Below are 21,362 nucleotides of genomic sequence, written 5' to 3' on the forward strand. Positions count from 1 at the left end.
GTCAAATAAATAAATAAAATCTTTAAAAAAAAAGAAATGAGTGTTGAGGGGCGCCTGGGTGGGTGGCTCAGTGGGTTAAAGCCTCTGCCTTCGGCTCAGGTCATGATCTCAGGGTCCCGGGATCGAGCCCCACATCGGGCTCTCTGTTCCCTCTTTCTCTCTCTGCCTGCCTCTCTGCCTACTTGTGATCACTCTCTGTCAAATAAATAAATAAAATCTTAAAAAAAAAAGTGTTGAAGTATTTGAAGTATACTTATACAACATTTGGTTGGGAATAAATAAAAGAAGAAAAATAAATATGGTACTAAGCCAAGTCTACCTATATTATTAATAAATTTCTTTAACTAAAATTTTAGTTTTACATAGACTTGTACAAAAAATGGTTTGCTTTATTAAAGGAAAAAATTATAACTTTTATTCCATTTAGACTGAATTAAAATCTCTTTTTAATATGTTGCCTAAATCTAATATGCCAAAATTATTTTTTAAAGATTTATTTATTTTAGAGAGAGAGTGAGCTAACAGGCAGGAGGGGCAGAGGGAGGGGAAGAGAGAATCTCAGGCAGACTTCACACAGAGTGCCAAGGTAGAGCTCTGTCTCACAACCCTGAGATTACAGCCTGAGCTGGAACCAAGAGTTGGATGCTTAAACCAACTGTGCCATGCAGGCACCCCCCAAAATTATATTTTGAGTATGCATGATATATCTGATAATTTATCTCCCACTAATTAGTTATTATTTTTAGATAATTTAATAAAATAATTTATTCAGTTTTCTATAAAAGTTACATAAAAACTGAAAATATTACTTTAGGTATGTTTCTTAAAAAAATTAGTATGATCTATGAAAAGGAAACTATTAAATGCAAGAATCTACTTTTAACTAAAGATTTAAGTCCTAATTTGAATGCATGTAATCTGGGGCGCCTTGGGTGGCTGAGTAGGTTAAGCATCTGCCTTCAACCAAGGTCATGATCCCAAGGTCCTGGGATCCAGCCCCACATTGGGCTCCCTGCTCAAGTGAGGAGCCTGCTTCTCCTTCTCCCTCTGTTGCTTTCCCTGCTTGTACACTCTCTACCCCACCCCACCCTGGTCAAATAAATAAATAAATAAAATCTTTTAGAAAATAATAAATGCATGTAATCTAAGTAGGGTCTATCCTAAAGGAAAGCAAAATAGCCTTTACCACACTAAAATCATTAAGCCCGTATTGTTATAGCATTTTTATAAAATATAAACTACCAGCTTTATTTATTGCTATTTTAAACTTGAGTTTAGAAATGGTCGGGGCTCCTGGGTGGCTCAGTGGGTTAAGTCTCTGCCTTTGGGCTCAGGTCATGATCTCAGGGTCCTGGGATCGAGTCCCACATTGGGCTCTCTGCTCAGCGGGGAGCCAGCTTCCCCCCCCACCCCCTCTCTGCCTGCCTCTCTGCCTACTTGTGATCTCTGCCTGTCCAATAAGTAAATAAAATCTTTTTTTAAAAAAAAGGTAACAATTTTATCGAGTTCTTAAGATTTTTAAATGCTTTATCTTCTTCAATATTTATTATTATTCTTTTATGCTTATTTTTCTATTTTAGAATGGCTGTCTTCAGTGTACAAACAGCAGTGGCTTGCTATGCTCCGGGCAGAACAAGACAGTGAGGTGGGGTAAGTATGTTAGATGATAGCACTGTTGGTAAAAAGCAAACAGACCCCAAACAGGGTTTTTCTGCTGTGAAAATTTTTTTTTTTTTAAGATTTTTATTTATTTATTTATTTGACAGATAGAGATCACAAGTAGGCAGAGAGGCAGGCAGAGAGGGGCGGGGGAGGAAGCAGGCTCCCTGCTGAGCAGAGAACCCAATGTGGAACTCGATCCCAGGACCCCTGCTGAGCAGAGAGCCCGATGTGGGGCTCGATCCCAGGACCCTGGGATCATGACTTGAGCCGAAGGCAGAGGCTTTAACCCACTGAGCCACCCAGGCGCCCCGACTCTGCTGTGAATTTTTAAATGCATTTATTATATTGAAAAATTGAGAGATGTTAAAGTAGAAAAAAGATCATTAATCAATTTTTATTCTTATATTTCTGTAACATCAATATTATTAATAATCTTTCTGGGCAATTAATGGACTGTTTGAATAGTCATTTGCTGTATTTGTAAAAATTGAGTAATTCATAAACTGTTTCACCTAGTGTTGTATAATGATTTTCTTTCAACATACGGAAATATAACTTGGAATAATGCTTCCGCCAAGCCTGATTTTCATATTTCTATGTAGGTAAAGCTACTTTTATTTGTGGTAGTATTATAAAATTCTAATTCTTACTAATTAGCTAATAAGTGTTTTGAAGACCTTTGAGTCTGAAATGAGTTGACATAATCGAGTTATAGATGCCCCCCTGAAAAAATATTTCTGTGCTTTTTTCATCTGAATAGAAAGCAGATTATCTGTTCTTTTGATGTGCTTTGCAGGTCACAGACGTGCTTCCATACTCATTATTTGATCTATATACTGGCTCCTTGGTATAGACCGTGTGAGCAGACAGAAAATCCAAGAGTGTATGTGGAAGAGGCCTTAAGGTTGATTTTTGCCCCAATCTCTTTTGACCCATTTTTATACACCGAAAGACCTGCTAAAATATATGACCTGTTATGTTTATATCCAAACAGTGACTGTATGAAAGTGTTATACAAACTCATGGTAATGATTATGAGGTTATTTTCCAGGATTCTTGGTTTCTGCTTTATTGATAATTTATTTTTGATCTTTTTCCAAATATATTCACAGCACTCTTATCCTACATAAATATAGTAAGATTGTTGAAATAGAAATAATAAAAAAACAACAAAAAGAAAGTTAATTATTTAATGAAATTCAGATTTGAAGCCTTTTTAATATATGAAATATTTTCTTTTTTTTTTAAAGATTTTATTTATTTGACAGACAGAGATCACAAGTAGACAGAGAGGCAGGCAGAGAGAGAGAGGGAAGCAGGCTCCCTGCTGAGCAGAGAGCCCAGTGCGGGACTCGATCCCAGGACCCTGAGATCATGACCTGAGCCAAAGGCAGCGGCTTAACCCACCGAGCCACCCAGGCGCCCCTATATGAAATATTTTCAAAATCATCCTCATTCTTTTGTATATTCAGTTTTTAGATGTTAGGTGTTCTTATTTTTCAACATTTCCCTCATCTGTATCTATGAACTGAACATAGAATCTGACCTAAGAAACTGAGCTGGACTGAGTGGGTTTCCTCCCCTCAGAAGTGTATGTAGGATTATAGCACTGTGACAAAGTGCTCTGTTTCCATAGATACTGAGCCCCTCCTCATTGCTGCAGGGCTACTAAAGTGAGGAAGTGTGTTTCTGGGGTGTTAGGTTATAATGTGGTGAAGTCTACCTCCAGGGTTCTCCTCTTCCTTGCTCTTCCACACTGCCGACAGGTTATCTTTCTGAAGCAGAAATAGAATTGTGTCACTTCCCTGCTTAACTGTGTGGGGATCTGATGATAGGGACAGTTGTTATTCTTTGTGTGTGATATAAGCATTTTTAAAAATTCCTCATCCTTAAGAAATTCATACTGAACTATTTACAGATTAAAGGATATGTCTGGAGAATTAGCCTCAAAACAATCAGTCAGGAGGGATATGGGGAGAAATGGTCTTGGAATAAAACTGAAACAAGATTAATGAAGCTAGATGGTTAGAACATTAAGCCTATTATACTGTTTTTTCCACTTTTAGGTTTGAAATTTTTCATAATAAAAAATGTGAAAGTAACAGAACTAATGCCTGGAAACTCTCTACCATCTACAGGAAAAGTTGAAACTCTTATTAGCATAGCATGGGGGGGCCCGTCCACAGTCCATCCCAAATGTCTTTCACTTCATCCCATCACATGCTCATCTTAGGCTCTAGCCATACTAACTTCATACATTTGGTATTTTTTTATGCTCCAGATTCTTCTTACCTACTATACCTTCTACCTGGAATGCCCTTCACCTGCATAGAATCCCACCCCTGACCTCTACCCCAACAAACTCCTTTTCAGGCACAAGTAATACCTCCTCTGTGATGAGCCCCCTCTAATCCCAGGCAGTAAATCTGCCTTCTTTGTGCTCCTAACATCACAACACTCTCCACATTATTTTAATTATTACTTATATGTCTAGTTCTCTACTAGACTAAACTCTTGGGTATCAAGGACATGTTTTATTAGTTTTATATACACTTATGTATTTTTTTATATATTGTATTTCAGTATTTTAGTTTGGTGATGATGATGTCCCCAGTATCTAGGCACTTAATAAATGTTGTATATGATGAATATATTGTATTACTTTTATCATTTGGAATTCCAAGCTAATAATAATGCATTTTTTGTTATCATAACTTGAAACAAAAGTGTTTTTCTAGATTGGTTAAGATTTTTAAAGTAGGGAACCAGTTCTACAGCTGTTTCTATTAAATCTTGAGTTTGCATGGTTATACTACGTAAAAGATGGCTTGGATATGAAACAGTAATGTCCAATGGTAGATGAAACTGTCACATCTTAAATAATAGATTTTAACTTACTTTACTTAGTAGTTAGAATTTTGAGTGTTTTATTTCCTTGATCACAGTTTCTCATAGACATTTTTCCCCTCTTCTCTGGTTTGGCCAAGCCCTAATAAAAAGTATTCTAGGGGCACCTGCGTGGCTCAGTGGGTTAAAGCCTCTGCCTTAGGCTCAGGTCATGATTCCAGGGTCCTGGGATCGAGCCCCGTATCAGGCTTTCTGCTTGGCCTGGAGCCTGCTTCCCTTCCTCTATCTCTGCCTGTCTCTCTGTCTGCTTGTGATCTCTGTCTGACAAATAAATTAAAAAAAAAAAAAAAAAGTATTCTAGAAGTCAGGGCAATAAATGAAACATTAATTATTTTTAAGCAAAGGCAATAGGCTAGATTTAATCCATGTATTCTTATTATATCTATAACACAAAAAGGTATTTTTAAATCTATTAGCAAGTTTTTCTGTTCTTTTAAACTAAACAATTATTTTTAAACTATTGCCTATTTTCTATGAGATTCACATTTTATGTGTATTTCTAGGCCTCAAGAAATCAATAAAGAAGAACTAGAGGGAAATAGCATGAGGTGTGGTAGAAAGCTTGCCAAAGATGGGGAAGTAAGTATGGGTTATGACTCTTAACATTCTCATGCAAATTGTAATACTATTAGTGCAAAATACACTTTCAGTAACAATCATTCCTTAGAAGAGCTTTTCTGGTAGTTTCTATAGCTTGATCTCCTGGACAGGAAGTTAGGTGCTCAGTTGTGTTGCATGAGGCTGTTGAAGTTTTTTTGTCCCACTAAGAGAAAGAAGAAGATCCCTTAGCAATCCAGAAATTAAGATAAGTAAGAAATTATATGGGAGCTATTACATAGTTAAAAGTGATTCTTTCTATTTTACAGTTACCTTAAAGATATTCAAACCCTTTGCTACCCACATTTAGACTTCTGTTTTTCATTATCACCATATATAAATGTATATAAGTGAAATAAAAGTACTGTGAAATAGTACTTAACTGTTGCTGTGTCCAAAGGTCCTATTTTGTATTTAATTTTTTAAAAAAGCTTATTGTGACTCATTAAATTGATTTTAATGGGACATGAACTACATTTTTAAAAATCCCACTCTAATTGTAGTTTTCATCTTAAAAAATAATTCAGCCTGGGGTGCCTGAGTGGCTCAGTCAGTTAAATATCCAACTCTTGATTTCAGCTTAGGTCATGACCTCAGGACTGTGAGATCAAGCCCCTCATCAGACTCATGCACTGGGCATGGAAACTGTTAAGGTTCTCTCTCTCTTCTCCTTCTGCCCCTCCCCCTTTAAAAAATAATAATAATTCAGCCTAATTTAGACAACCATTCATTATTTTTCTCCTAAATTTTCCCTTATTGTAACTTCTTTGTTTTTAGAAGTTAATTATGTTTGTATTCATAATTGTGATAAATGTTAGCAGCATATGAAAGGGGAATACATAAGTGTCTTTATTTCTTAGTCTTACTTGTTTCTGCTTCCACAACTTGTTCCTCCCTCACCCTTCATTGAGCCACAGCTCCTTTGAAGCACATGCTTCTGCTACACCAGTCACGACCTTTATTGTAGCCATCATTCACAGGGCTGTCTGTATTTATCACTGTTCTTGTCACCAGTCTTGGTGATTTCAGCATCTCTGTTCCCTGACCTTCCTCCCCACAGTGATCTTATGCTCTATCCTACCTCCAGTACCCATTTCCTGGACACAGATCCTCAGTTTTTGCTTTACTAAATAATACATCCCCTTCAGAATCGCCATTTCAAGCATATCATTTTCAGACTCTAATTCTTTTTCCTTCTAGCACTCTCTTTCTAGAACCTGGACTCCCAGCAATTTTTTAACTCCAGTGGGGTGCACAATACATTGTTCTTATTACCTTTTTCCCATTATCCTCTCACCACCTTGCTACTTCTTTCTTTACTTGACTTACATTTTATGTTCCATCTTAAAATTGGTCCTTTGCTAATACTCTTAACTTCTCTTTTTACTCTCGTCAAGCTCAGCTAGCTAAACTCCAATTCTTATTAAATCCTGACTTGATATGCACTCTACGCCTGCTTCCAAACAGATGGCTATGACTAAAGAAAAACAGTGTACCCCCCCACCAGGAGTTACTTGAATGTTTGTAACTGTAAACTTCAAACAGGTGCTGCATGGGGATCCTCCTGTATTTCCCTAGTGAATTCATCTGCCAGTCTTTGAGTACCTCTCAGACCTTCTTTAAAAGGGACAGTGCCACCACCCTCATTCTTGTCTATGACCTTGTTTCTTTCATCACTCAGAAGATGAAAGCAATACGAAGAGAATCTGCGTATCCTCCTACCCAGCAGTTCTGCCATCTACCTGCAGCTATAGCTGTGTGCCGTGCTTTTCCTCTTACTGGAATGGATGAACCGTCTGCTACTGTCCTCGTCCATCCCCTCCCCTCATAAAAAACTCCATCCCTTCTCACCTATTCAGAAGCTTTGCTCCTACAGTTTTCACCTCTCTGTCCTGCATCATCAGTTTTTCTCTTCTACTGGGTCATTCTCATTGAGCATATACCATACCATACCACCACCCATCTGGAACCACACCCCGACTCCACATTCTTCTCTCGCTACCACTCCCATTTCTGTGCATCTCTTTTAAGCAAAAAAACTCATTGCAAAAGTTACCCATATTTGTCTATACTTCCTGTTTTCTGATGCTCTCTTGAATTCACTCCAATTCATTTATCGCAGTGAACTCCAGTGAAACTGCCATGCTGTTTTCACAGTGATTTCCACATTGCCAGGTCAGGTAGTTAGCTTTTAGTCTTCCAAAAGTTCTTGGTGACGTGATACATCTGCACTCACTCTTTATTAGAGATTTTCTCCATTTGACTTCCAGGACAGCATATCCTGCTGGTTTTCTTCACAATTCAGTGGCTTCTAAGTCTTTGCCTAGATCCTTCTCTTTCTCAGCAAATGTTGGTATGACTAGAAGCTCAGTGCTTGGACTTCTTCCCTGTGGAAGCTCACTCCAGAGTGATATCATCTAGTTCCCATGACTTCACACTGATGACTTCTAACTCCAGATTCACATATGTAGCTATTCACTCAACATCTTTCATAGAATCCTAGTGGCATCCTGGATAAAATAGTCCCAAGCTGAACTCTGATTTTCATCCCCAAACTTTCTCCTTTCCAAGTAATTCTCTAACCCATAAATGGCCCCTCTGTTAATCATTGAATAAGCTCCAAACTTCGGATATTTCTTTCTTAAATACCACAACTGGTGTTCATAAAAAATTCTTCCAGGCTCTACTTGTGAAATCTATTCTTAGCTTGTCTGCCACTACCATCCAAGTCCAAGCCAGCATTATCTCTTGCCTGGGCTGTGGTAATAGCCTCATAATGCTCTCCCTGTTTTCACTTTTGCTCTCCTACATGTTTTCCATATAGCAGCCAAAGTCATCTTTTTTAAAATGCAAGTTAGATCATGTTACTTCCCTCCCTAAAACTTTCCATCAGCCTCTTACTGCGCTTAGAAGAAATGCACGCTCTTCCTTACTTTGGACTTCTAGGCCTTAACATTTTCTGACCCCTGACCGACTCTCTGAACTTATCCCCATCTTCTGTCCACCCACGTGACTGCCCTAGTCACATAGCCCTTCTTATTGTTCTCTTTGCCTAAGTCACCCTTTTCCTAGATAGTTACTGGTCTGCCCCTTAGTTGACTCAGCGCCCGGCTCACCTAGTATCTCCATGGAGAGGCTTTCCTTGACCACCTGTCTGAACCAGCAGGCTTCCTAGCTAGGCCCTCCTTCCCTATCCTGTCACTCTTCTCCTGACATTTTATTCTGTTTTGTTCTCTTTCATTCCATTCCATCTATTCCTTCCACACAAACATATACACATATTAAAATACACATTCTACCAGGGCAGAAACTTGCTGTTGTTCTATGCCTAGAGCAGTACTTGGCACATGTTATAATTCAGAATGTCGACCAAACACTTGAAGCTCTAACTTTCCTTTACTATACTATACCAGCTTGCTTAATATTCCATTAACTATTGGGTTATAGATGAAACAAACATGTGGACCCCATATTAGTATTTAAAATAATTCAATTGTTAGGTGCCTCGCAGACTCAGAAGAGCATGCAACTCTTGATCTCAGGGTCATGAGCCCCACATTGGATATAGGGATTACTAAATAAATTTTTAAAAATAAAGTCCCCATGTGTATGTGTCAGTTAGTTATTTAAGGAATTTAGAGTATTTTTAAAGCAAGGTGGGTTTTAGTGGGATCTTCCTGTCTCCTTATAGACTCCTAGCCCCCTAAGTTATACCTCCTTAGAGTTGCAGTGAAAAGCCTTATTACTTACGATAGAATTGTGTAGAGACATAACAAAACAGATCACAAAGAGGTGATAATAAGAAAGTACCTTAAAGAATGTCAATCATAAAGGCTGCTTTTCTGGCTCTGAAATATACTGTACCCATGTGGTAAACCTTTATATATATTCACAGATATAGTGTGTGTGGTAAGCCCTAAGGGAAAGGTAAGCATGAGAGATAAATATTTGGAGTGAGTTAAAGAAAGAAAAGACATTTTGAACTTTTTATCTATGACTTGCTAGTATGATAAACTGAAGTAAATCTTTCTCTTTTGTATTTCTTAGTACTGCTGGCGGTGGACAGGTTTTAACTTCGGCTTTGACCTGCTTGTAACTTACACCAATCGATACATCATTTTCAAACGCAATACGCTGAATCAGCCGTGTAGTGGATCTGTCAGTTTACAGCCTCGAAGGAGCATAGCATTTAGGTAGGATGAAATTTCCCTACCCCACTCCTCCTCACTCCAGAAAAAAATACAAGAAGTAAAATAAAACCTGATAATTTATGCCAGCAGCAGTAGAGTTTTGGTAAGATACAGTATACATGAAAGTGCAGGAAAATAGTAAGGTTCTTCTCCTGTGAAATGTTAGTAATAATCAAAATCAAAAAGTCTGGATCTAGTGTGTCAGAAAGAATAGGCTGAATATAAATGATGTAAGATGGATAATAGGCTTGAAGCTGTTGCCTTGCTGCTGTTCTTGCAAATTAAAGGTCCAGAATGGAAAGACAGCAAGATATTTTTCTAGGAAAACATGTCTGGGATTGTCCTTCACTTTCTGTGGGATTTCATATGTCCACCTTCGCCTGGTGGTTGAGCTGGCTATCTTACTGGAGAGGATGCTGACAAGTTGGAAAATAGCTTTATGAGCAGATTTTTTAAAGTCATATATTTATTTATACTTACCTTACACCATATGCAAAAATTAACTCAAAATGGATCGAAGACCTAAACATAAGAGCTGAGACTATAAAACAACTCTTGGAAGAAAACATAGGGGGAAAGCTTTTCTTTTCTTTTTTTTTTTTTTTTTTTTTTAAGATTTTATTTATTTCTTTGACACAGAGAGACAGAGACAGTGAGAGAGGGAACATAAGCAGGGAAAGTGGGAGAGGGAGAAGCAGGCTTCCTGAAAGCAGGGAGCCCGATGTGGGGCTCGATCCCACAACCCAGGGATCATGATGTGAACGAAGGCAGATGCTTAATGACTGAGATGGGGGAGAACTTGACGTTGGATTTGGCAATGATTTCTTCAGTATGACACCAAAGCATAGGCAACAAAAGAAAAAAAATGAATTGGATTTCATCAAAATTTAAAACTCTTGTGTATCAAAGAACACTATCAACAAGAATAAAAATTAGGCAGTGGAGAGAATGGGAGAAATTATTTGCTAACCATGTATCTGATAAGGAGCTAATATCCTGAATATCTAGAGAACTCCTCTAAAACTCCACAACAAAAAAGCAAACAGCCTCATTCAAACATAGGCAGGGGATTTAAACATTTCTCCAAAGAAGATCTGCAGATAGCCAATACACATCTTTTCAAGCATGAAAGGATGGTTCTTGAAAAGATACTCAACATCACGAATCATTAGAGAAACGCAGATCAAAGTCACAATGAGGTGCCACTTCAAACCCATTAGAATGGTTATTATCAAAAACAAAACAGGGATGCCTGGGTGGCTCAGTCAGTTAAGGAGCTGCGTTGAGCTCAGGTCATGATCCTGGTGTCCTGGGATCGAGTCCCACATCGGGGTCCTTGCCTGCCTCTGTCTGCCATTCTGCCTGCCTGTGTGCACTCTCTCTCTCTCTGACAAATAAATAAAAATAAAATCTTTAAAAAAAACAAAAAGTGTTGATGAGGATGTCAAGAAATTGGACCTTTGTTCGTTGCTAGTGGGAATGTAAAATGGTGTATCTTTTGTGGAAAATGAAATGGCATTTCCTCAAAAAATTAAACATAGAATTACCATATGATCCAGCAATTCCTCCTCTGGGTATTACCCAAAAGAATTGTAAGAAGGGGGGCACCTGGGTGGCTTAGTCAGTTAAGTGTCTACCTTCAGCTCAGGTCATGATCCTAGAGTCCCAGAATCAAGCCCCATGTCAGGCCCCAGCTCAGCGGGGTGTCTGCTTCTCCATCTGCCTTTGCGCCTCCCCCTGTGTTCTCTCTTGCTCACTCAAATAGATAATAAAATCTTTAAATAAATAGATAGACAGATAAAAGAATTGTACAGAAGGACTGGCAAAGATATTATTAGTACGTTCATTTTCGCAGCAGCCTTCTTTAATGGCCAGAAAGTGAAAGCAACCCAATTGTCCATCAAGGATGTCCATGTAGATACTGTCTGTACCTACAGTGGAATTTTATTTAGCCTTGAAATGGAAGGAAATTCTTATACATGCACCAACATGAGCCTTGATGACATTATGTTAAGTGAAATAAGCCAGTCACAAAAGAATAGATGCTACATGATTCCACTCATGCAGTACCTCAGGTAGACAAGTTCATAGAGAAAGTAGAATGGTGGTTGTCCCAGACCAAGGTAGGGGTAATGGGGAGTTTGTGTTTGCTGGGTACAGACTTTCAGATGGGAAGATAAAAAAAGTTCTGGAGATGGATGGCAGTGATGATTTTAGAACAGTGTGAATGTATTTAATGCTGAGAATTATACACTTAGAGATGGTTAAAAGGGTAAATTTTATGTATATTCTACCATAATAAAAAAGACACAGATGAATTAATTTATATCCCAAATATGTATAATAGCACACCTTACAAATCTCTAAGGGGATCAGTTTAGAATTGGAAAAGACTTCTAAAATCTTTTATCGAATTAAAGAATTTGGAAAAGTAAATATTAAAGTGAGGGAGGTCTTGTTTAAATTAATCTGTGGTTCAAAAATCATATGTTTAGGAGCATGAGATTTTTTTTTTTTTTTAAGATTTTATTTATTTATTTGACAGAGAGAGATCATAAGTAGACAGAGAGGTAGGCAGAGACAGAGAGAGAGAGGGAAGCAGGCTCCCCGTCAAGCAGAGAGCCCGATGTGGGGCTCGATCCCAGGACCCTGAGATCATGACCCGAGCTGAAGGCAGCGGCTTAACCCACTGAGCCACCTAGGCGCCCCAGGAGCATAAGATTCTTGATCTTGGAGTTGTGGGTTTGAGCCCCAGGTTGGGTGTAGAAATTACTTAAAAATCAAATCTTAAAAAAAAACCCATATGTCTGTTTTTTAATTTGTATTTTTTTTAATCCTAGATTACGTTTGGCTTCTTTTGATAGTAGTGGAAAATTAATATGTAGTAGAACAACTGGCTATCAAATACTTACACTTGAAAAAGATCAGGTATGTTTGATTACTTTTCTATTGTATGGTTATAAGATTTGTCCTGTGAATCCTCTTTTGAGAATTCTTAAGTAGAATTAACATTTGATTTAAAGATTGAAAAGTTTTTTGTTTTTTTAAGATTATTTATTCAACAGAGAGAGAGATCACAAGTAGGCAGAGAGGCAGGCAGAGATGGCGGGGGCGGGGGGTGGGGGGAAGCAGGCTCCCTGCTGACAGAGAGCCAGATGCGGGGTTCTATCCCAGGACCCTGAGACCATGACCTGAGCTGAAGGCAGAGGCTTAACCCACTGAGCCACCCAGGTGCCCCAAGATTGATTGAAAAGTTTTTTGAAGGTAGAGATGGAAATACCATGTTCACATATGCATAATTTACCCCCATTTTATTAAAAATAGAGCTAAGACAAAAAAAGAAAAAACAAAATATGATTTGAGGGGCAGGGAAAAGCTGATAATTGGTAAATAATTGTTTATCCTGAATAACTTCTTTAAAAAGTTAGGAATCTTAATTGCTTTATCCATTGTGTTCATAAGTGCATTATTTATAGATTAATAGCAAACACTTTGAAGATAATCCAGTATGTCTGCAATAGCTCCTGAATATTAAGAGAACATTGTCCTCTAGCACAACAGATTTCTAAAGTAGCAAGCATCTGTGATGTTCCCAAAACACTCTCTAAAGCTGTTTAATTTGTTTCTTCATACATCACATGCATGCTGAAGTTCCAAAATGTCATGACGAGAAAGTAGACCATTTTTGAAAAGTAATATGAGAGCTGTTAAAATATTAATGAAGTTTAAGGGCACCTGGGTGGTTTAGTTAGTTAAACACCTTCAGCTCAGTCCTGGGATCAAGCCCCGCATGGGTTCCCTGATCAGTGGGCTTTCTGCTTCTCCCTCTGCCTCTCCCCGTGCTGCTCATGCTCGCTGGAACACAGGCTGTGTCTTGCTCACATGAGCGCGTGCTCTCGCACGTTTCCCCGCCCCGCCAAGTAAATAAATAATCTTTTTTTTTTTTTTTTAAGATTTTATGTATTTGACAGAGAGAGATCACAAGTAGGCAGAGAGTCAGGCAGAGAGAGAGGATGAAGCAGGTTCCCCGCTGAGCAGAGAGCCCAATGCCGGGCTTGATCCCAGGACCCTGAGACCATGACCTGAGCCGAAGGCAAAGGCTTAACCCACTGAGCCACCCAGGCGCCCCTAAATAAATAATCTTTAAAAAATATTAAGGAAGTTTACTTCTATTAAAACTAATCACCATTCCAAGGGACATACTGTTTTAGTAAAGCATTCAGAGCCCATAGTTCACATAAATTATTAGAAATTAGCTGTTTTCTTTAGACCAAAGAGCCCCTGACAGAATATCAGAATTTAGCACTGCAAGGAACCTTGAAGTGATAGTTCTAACCTCACATAGCCTGTATGAGAACTCCTTTAATCACATTCTGACAGAGGATCCTCCACTTGTTGCAATTCTAGCAACAGAGCAGACTCTCTCACATGGTAGATAATATTTGAGAAGGTAGATATATATAAAAAGAAAAGTTCAAATCTGCCTTTAGTAGAACTCTGTTGGTCCCCCTGGCACCCTCTGGAGCTGCATGAGCAATAGCTGTCTTTACTTTCTACCTGGAACTTCATAAAAAGTTCTGTCGTGGCTCAAAGCAGCCAGAGACTTGGAAACACCAGGCCAAGATAATAGTTGTATTTCAAGTGTTTCTTGAGTTGTTCATTCAGAAACATTGGAGTCCCTGCTGGGTGCTAGGTTCTGTGCCACCCAGGCGCCCCTGATTTTTGTATATTTTATGGCTGTCTGTCTTACAGAACTATGCAGACTAGATTTGCATTAGATGAAGGATTTCAGCAATGTGTGTGAAGGATTAGAGACATGGTAATAGGTGAAAGATGATTTTGAAGCTATTGCTATAATCCAGATAAAGGATGAAAACCTTAATTTAAGGAAGGTAGCAATGGGGCTGAAGAAATGTTGATGGGTTCTAGAAATAAAGCGGTGCAGTTGATAGAATTTGGTCCCTAATTGTGTGAAGGTAAGAGAGCAGTTAAAGATAGTTCCTAGGGATGCCTGGGTGCTTGGCTGGTTAAGGATTTGCCTTCGGCTTGGGTCGTGATCCCAAGGTCCTGGGATTGAGTCCCACATCGGGCTCTGCTCATCTGGGTGTCTTCTTCTCCCTCTGCTGCTCCCCCTGCTTGTGCTCTCTCTCTCTGACAAATAAATAAATAAAATATTTTTTTTAAAAAATGTTCCTACTGTCTTGATTTATAGTAGTTTTTCCTTTGATTTGAATTATAGGAAGGAAAATGAACATGACCGAGTACAGGTGAATAGATGATGAATTCAGTTTGAGCCATGTTTAATTTGAGGGCATTGAGGTAAAAGTGTGTTGGGTGGGGGATAAATGCTTCTGGGGTTTGCAGGCATTTCCTGGGGAAGAAATAATGACTGAATGAGATAGCTTCCAGGGAATATGTAGGGTGTCTAACAGGTCAGAAACATAGGGGACACTGGTACTTGAGGGATGGGCAAAAAAAGTAACCTGGTGAGACATTCAAGAGTTGGGATGGGGAGTCAAAGTCAAATTGCAAGAGTGAAAGTAGAGATGACCCATAAAGAAGAGGTAGTAGCCAGTAGCTGATGATTTGAATTGGAGCTGCTTTATAGCTAAGTGAAGACTTACAGTGGAGAGTTAGATGTATAGATCCTGGAATTCAGACCTAGATGAAGCATGTGGAGCAGTAATAGAGCTCTAGTACAGAATAGGTGGTGAGCCTCAGAGAAGCAGGGATTTGTGAAGATGGAGAAGTAATTAGTCTGGAAGTAGAAATGGAAACCTAGGAAGATGCTGCCATTCTGTCTGACGCTGTTGTCTATGGGCTTCTCAGCTTCCACTCTGTGGTGGAGGAAAGAAAATGGAATTTAAGGCGCTTCAGTGCGAACATAGATGTAAATTGAGCTCTCACGTGGAATTAAAGGTTTAGTAAAGCCAAGATTAAATCTGTCTAGTTTGGGGATAGGGATTGGGAATTAGTATAACCTAATACTCAGAAATCAGTTTGTCCTTCCAGCTCTCAAGTAATGTCCACATGGCTCCCCTCTTATCCAAAAGTTGGCACTTAGACCTTCCCCTACCCCCAGCCCTAACTATATTGAAATACTAGAATCTTCCTTGGAGTTTTTGTTTTGTTGTAACACTGAATCTTGGTTTTTATCATCAAATACACAAATTGACAAAACAAATGTCCTCAACAAATTTTGTAAGTGTGCCTTCACCTGGGTTATAGCTACAGACTTTGTCTAGGCCAGGCTGACTCAAGGTTCTAAAGACCAGGATGGGGGCGCCTGGGTGGCTCAGTGGGTTAAAGCCTCTGCCTTCAGCTCAGGTCATGATCCCAGGGTCCTGGGATCAAGCCCCGCATCGGGCTCTCTGCTCAGCAGGGAGCCTGCTTCCCCCCTCCCCTCTCTCTGCCTACTTGTGATCTCTGTCTGTCAAATAAATAAAATCTTAAAAAAAAATAAAAAAATAAAGACCAGGATGACTCAAGCTTCTAAAGACCAACTATGTTTGACATCATTCCTCTCTGCTAACCCTGTTAATACCATCAGCCCAGGTGATTGCCTCACTTGACCCATCATCTCACCCTTTTCATTCACTAACATTTTTCTTTAAACACCACTTTCCCTGTTTGGGGGTATATGGAGATATCGTGTGTGTGTGTGTGTGTGTGTGTGCGCGTGCACGCGCACCTGTGTTCCTTACCTTCTTTATCCAGTTTATCTTGTATATGGAGATACAGCACGCACATGTGTGTGTGTTCCTTACCTTCTTTATCCAATTTTTCTTGCTTTTCCCCCAATACAGAAGCCATGTCCAATTAAGCCTACATCAGTCATTCACATGTTCCAGTGTTAATCTCTCTCCATTGCAGGAGCATCTTCTGTAGTAAAAAATAAAAAATCAGTGTTTAATATTTAAAGTGTGTTCTTCAAAATACATAAAATAAGGCAAAACTAATGTAAATTACTGCCGAAAATGTATCTAAGGATTCAAAAGGTAGAAGTTCCAGTGCTGCTCCTTTTACTCTAAAGACTCACTCTTTTCACCAAATGCTGTTCATATAGGGTTCCAAATGGAGATCTGTAGAATGAGAGATGGTTATATTTGTGGCTCTCAGGTATAGGATCAAATCCTGTCTCTGTGAGATTTCAGGGCATTCTCTTGTGCACTGATGTAACTGAGCCTGAAATTTTTACAGGATAATGTGTTTTACATTCCAAGAGACAAATCATATGTTTGCATTAGAGATAGTGGAAAATCTCAGACAAGAGTGAGAACATGGGAACCATGCTTGTTGGTGCTAATAATGGCTTCCCACCTTCCTTCCTTTTATTTGCTCTACCTAAAGGCCATCAGGAAATGAAGCCAAATTGCCATTTATTTCTTGACTATATCTGTTCATGAAATATGTAGGTACTTGATAGAAATGTTTCAATAGTGAAAATAATTTCCATTACTGAGTATTTCATACTTGGCCCGCTTTGCTGAGTCCTCTGTGTGCATTGTCTCATTTAATTCTCACTATAATCATGTGAGTTGGGTAGTTTTATTTATTTTACAGTAAGGAAGCTGCAGTTGACAAGTCACTGACTTGCCCAATGTCACAGCTAGTTGATGGGAGTTTCAAGATTAGAACAATGACTTTGAGACTTGAGATGCAAGCTCTTAACTTTGTTTGAGCTCAGTTCAACAGTTTTGTTTACTCAATTCAACAGTTTGGCTTTCTGTTTTCTGTTTGTCTTGTCATTAAAGCTATACATTTGTTTTATAGGAACAAGTAGTGATGAACTTGGACAGCAGACTTCTGATCTTCCCTTTATACATCTGCTGTAACTTCCTGTATATATCGCCAGAAAAAAGAACTGAAAATAATCGTCATCCAGAAAATGCAGAAAACTGAGGGTCTCATCAGTTGGAAACAGTAGCACTTTCAAAACTTTTTCGGCCAGCTTTAATTTAATGGCCCTACTGATATTCACATCTAAGGTGACTAACAATGACAAAGGCCTTATGAACTGTACAGATAATACAGAAGACTATTCTTATGCTCATTACATTTCTATGCATACATGAAAAAAAACATTTTAAAGCCAAGAAAATATCTGTCGAACCATTTGTTACAAAGATGTTGACTCATGCTTTTCATTTTTAAGCATCAGTAGAAAATCGCTGTAGGTACATTTCTCATTGCAGCCTAATATAGGGTTAATTTTTAGTTTAAACCTTGATCCTGCCTAATGTTAGTGAATGTCAGTTTTCTATCTGTAAATTTATTTTTATTTGGCTAAAAGAACGCTAAAGGAACAATTGAATGGCGAATTATAAATGCTCTTTCAGTTGGTGCATTCAGAGCTGTCCTTTAATTTTTTCAAATGCTCTTTATGATTCCTCCTCATATTCTGATATCCCTCCAAGCTGTACTTGTTTTTAATCATTAAATACTTTTTTGTGGTTTTGGAGACGAAGCTGGGGAATTTTTTATTTAACGTAAGCATTTTCATGCTATTTTATTTTGCTTTTAATTTAGGTTTTTTAGGATTTTTAACAAAATCAGCTTTAGACTTTCAAATGAACTTGAATGGGGGAGAAAATCAGCTGGAACCTGAGGATATTTCTTTGCCTTACATGGTCATTTCTTTGACATTCTGTACTTTATTCTTAGGTCATGGATTATTTATATACCAAATACTACACTTTAAACATTTTCATATTCTCTAATCTTCAGAATTATTTATGTTCAAATTTTGGTTGGGAATCCTATTTCCCACTTAAGCTCAGGACCTTATAACCTCTGAATTGAGTGCCTTTGAGTTATACATGCTAATAGAAATTTCAGAGTATATGTAAATAAGGTCAGAGGATCTCATATAGAAGCTTACAGTAAAGCATGAATGTAAAAATAGAACTTATTTTTGTCAAAAATGGGATGTACACTTGTCATGATTTATATGTTTCCTTCTTGTGTTCACTGCTATTTTGCAAATAGCCATGCTCCTCTTCTTTCCAGTGAGAGTAAATGCTTTTTGTGGTTAATATATATTTGTAGTATGTTTTAAAAATTGGGAATCATTTTTATGTGTCTGTACAAATAATAAATACCCATTTGGAAAAAGAATAAATAAGCTCTTATATAAAATGGACCAAAAAAAAAAAAAAAAGAAAAAAAAACTTCTGTTGAAAACAGAGTTTTTTTCTTTCTAGTTAGATTTTTTCCCAATTAATTTAACTTCTAGAATTTGATAGTTTTTCTTCCTCAGTAATGTGTCCATAGGTTCATAAATTACTTTTCTCCTTTCAAAATTAATCCTCTTTGACTTAAAGGAAACTTTTAAATGCCTCCCCCTCTCCCACCCCCAAACTATAGCTTAAATGTTTTATTTTATTATTTTATTTTTTTTAAAGATTTTATTTATTTATTTGACAGAGACACAGCAAGAGAGGGAACACAAGTAGGGGGAGTGGGAGAGGGGGAAGCAGGCTTCTTGCTGAGCAGGGAGCCCAATGCGGGGCTTGATCCCAAAACCCTGGGATCATGACCTGAGCGGAAGACAGACGCTTAACAACTGAGCCACCCAGGTGCCCCTTAGTTTAAATGTTTTAAATACAATAATTTAGCTGTATCAAGAGGCTGCTTTTCTTATTTTTATATTTGGCTACAACATATCTTTCATGAGATGCTTTTTTTCTGTCTTATTCAAGCATCAGAGGTTCCTCGCTAAAAAATACAAAGAACCTTAAATTGAATTATGTGGTTAATTGAATTTTTAGAAGTACTGGAAGTAAAGAGAAAGTTTGAGTGTATTAGTGAGTAAAATTAACTACTTCATTTCATTATATAAATTATCCAAATTTGAATTATATATGGTTCCTGTTCTTTGGTTCTTTCCTACCCAAATTGCTTACGTCGTCCACAAATAAGAGCTACTTCTTCAATCACAAGTAGGTTGTGTTCTCATCTGAGAAATTGATAATTTGTCAGCTGCTGATAGTAGAAATTTGCTTTTGTTTTTATTTCCTTAGCAGGAACTTTTCATTCTTTTCAATGGGAATATTTTCCATAAAATATTAATAGTATCAGCTGAAGTATCATATAAACCATTATATGAAAGCTTTTGTGTTTGACTGCCTTTTGCCTCATAGCCATTGCCAAATCTTTTTTTTTTAAGTTACTAAGGCTAGAAAACGATATTTACCCATTGGTAATTATTATCAGTAAATTGGTTTTTAGCATCAGTTTACTCAAAGTAAAATAGCGGTCCTTAAGAGAAAACATTCTAGAGCCTCATGCTAAATTATCAAAGAGGAATATGAATATATATATATTTTTTTAATGGATTTCCCTTGAAACTTAGCAAGGTACAGTCAAAATTAAATGAACAGTAGTAGTCACTAGTTTTAGTAACTGTTCAGTGGCTCACATTTTATCACATTTTAAGTCTTTCAATGGGATTACCAGTATATATTAATAATTTTCAGTATCAAGTGCAAAAGTGAGGTTACCAAGGATCACTGTGGTTATTTTTTAAAATTTATTTAAATTCAAGTTAGCTAACATAGTAGTATAGTATACTATGAGTATAGTACTGGCTTCAGGAGCAGAATGTAGTGATTCATCACTTACATAGAACATACAGCACTCATCCCGTTTTTAAGGGCTTGAACTCAAGATCCTGAGATCAAGACCTGAGCTGAGATTAAGAGTCAGATGCTTGACTGACTGAGCCACCCAGGAGCCCTCTTGGCTATTTAAGTTAATAAAGATTAAATAAAAGTTAAAATTTACTTCCTCAGTCATACTAGGTACATTGTGCTTAGTAACCACATGTACCTAGTGGCTACAGTATCAGTTGGGATAGATACAGAATATTTCTGTTGCAGAAAGTTCTGTTGAATAGTTGGTCCACAATATTGAACTATTAATGTTGAAACTATGTCAAAAGTTATATTCCCTTAAAGATGAACCCATGTTAATAATAGCTATTAGAGCCGGGGTGCCAGTGGTAGATCAAATACTTGAAATGATAATGTTGGTTCATAATTTCAAGCAATGCGAACCTAAAAAAACAAAAGACCTGGTACAATTCCTCCTCAGCCAGAGAGTTTGACATTTTTTCCAAGGTCCAGATGCAGGGGTATAAAAGCAAAAAGCCTCAAACATCATCAATCACTGTTAAGTAGAGGTCTGACTGCATCTAATTTAGGGGGAAGATTATTGACTCAGCGGCATGCACCCACATGTAATGATAAAGTACAATACTTTTGTAAAAGCTGGTGATTTTTTAAAAATAGGACTAGCAAAGTAAAACAAAATTTAACCAAGGCTAGAGAATAGTACATTTGCGGACAATCACAGATTATTAATGTTGGTTCTTATGTAAGGTATATGCATACTTTAAATACAGTTTGCCTTTATTGGAAAACTACTGTCTGGTTGGGGAGGGAACTTAAAAGCAAGTGTGGTCACAAGTGTTGATCCTACCCCACTTGAATTCCATTAAAATGGAATGAAGGTACCTCAAACTGTTTATCAGAAATATAAAGGATTTTCTTCCAGGTACAGTGCTGAAAGATACACAGTGCTGGATAACCTACATCCTGAGAGAAGGCAGTTTGATCAGTAAGTAAGGAAGCCCTAGCAGAACCCATTTCTGACCCACAATTTAAAGGGGAAGGAGACTTTTGGAAACACACCATTTCTTTTCCCAGATAAGGTTTTGGTTTTTGTTTCTTTTTTTTAAAGATTTTGTTCATCTATTTGACACACAGAGAAATCACAAGTAGGCAGAGAGGCAGAGAGGGGGAAGCAGGCTCTCCGCTGAGCAGAGAGCCCAATGCGGGACTCAGTCCCAGGACCCTGAGATCATGACCTGAGCCGAAGGTAGAGGCTTAACCCACTGAGCCACCCAGGTACCTTCAGATAAGGTTTGATCTCCTTTAGGGAACTTACTCCTTTGGTTTTCCCCTTTCTCTTCTGTATCTTTACTTTTTTTCTCTATGCTGACTC

The 21,362-nt window shown here is 37.9% G+C and overlaps 1 protein-coding gene across 2 annotated transcripts in view; it reads left to right on the top strand.

The window, feature by feature from the left end:
* The window catches only part of LOC111148149 (germ cell-less, spermatogenesis associated 1), a 40,628-nt gene extending 22,155 nt beyond the window's left edge, over window positions 1-18,473 (top strand). The window contains exons 10-14 of one of the 2 annotated variants that reach the window (XM_022504586.1): window positions 1,581-1,650; window positions 5,073-5,148; window positions 9,214-9,359; window positions 12,197-12,284; window positions 17,130-18,473. In XM_022504586.1, the coding sequence (XP_022360294.1) occupies window positions 1,581-1,650; window positions 5,073-5,148; window positions 9,214-9,359; window positions 12,197-12,284; window positions 17,130-17,258 (509 nt within the window). In that variant the 3' untranslated portion in view covers window positions 17,259-18,473. The remainder of the gene's footprint in view (window positions 1-1,580; window positions 1,651-5,072; window positions 5,149-9,213; window positions 9,360-12,196; window positions 12,285-17,129) is intronic. The other variant, XM_022504587.1, reaches the window with a different exon arrangement.
* Window positions 18,474-21,362: the final 2,889 nt, after the last annotated feature.

The sequence above is a fragment of the Enhydra lutris genome, unplaced genomic scaffold (genome assembly GCF_002288905.1).
Source record: "Enhydra lutris kenyoni isolate GAN:26980312 unplaced genomic scaffold, ASM228890v2 scaffoldscaffold18, whole genome shotgun sequence".
NCBI lineage: Eukaryota > Metazoa > Chordata > Mammalia > Carnivora > Mustelidae > Enhydra > Enhydra lutris.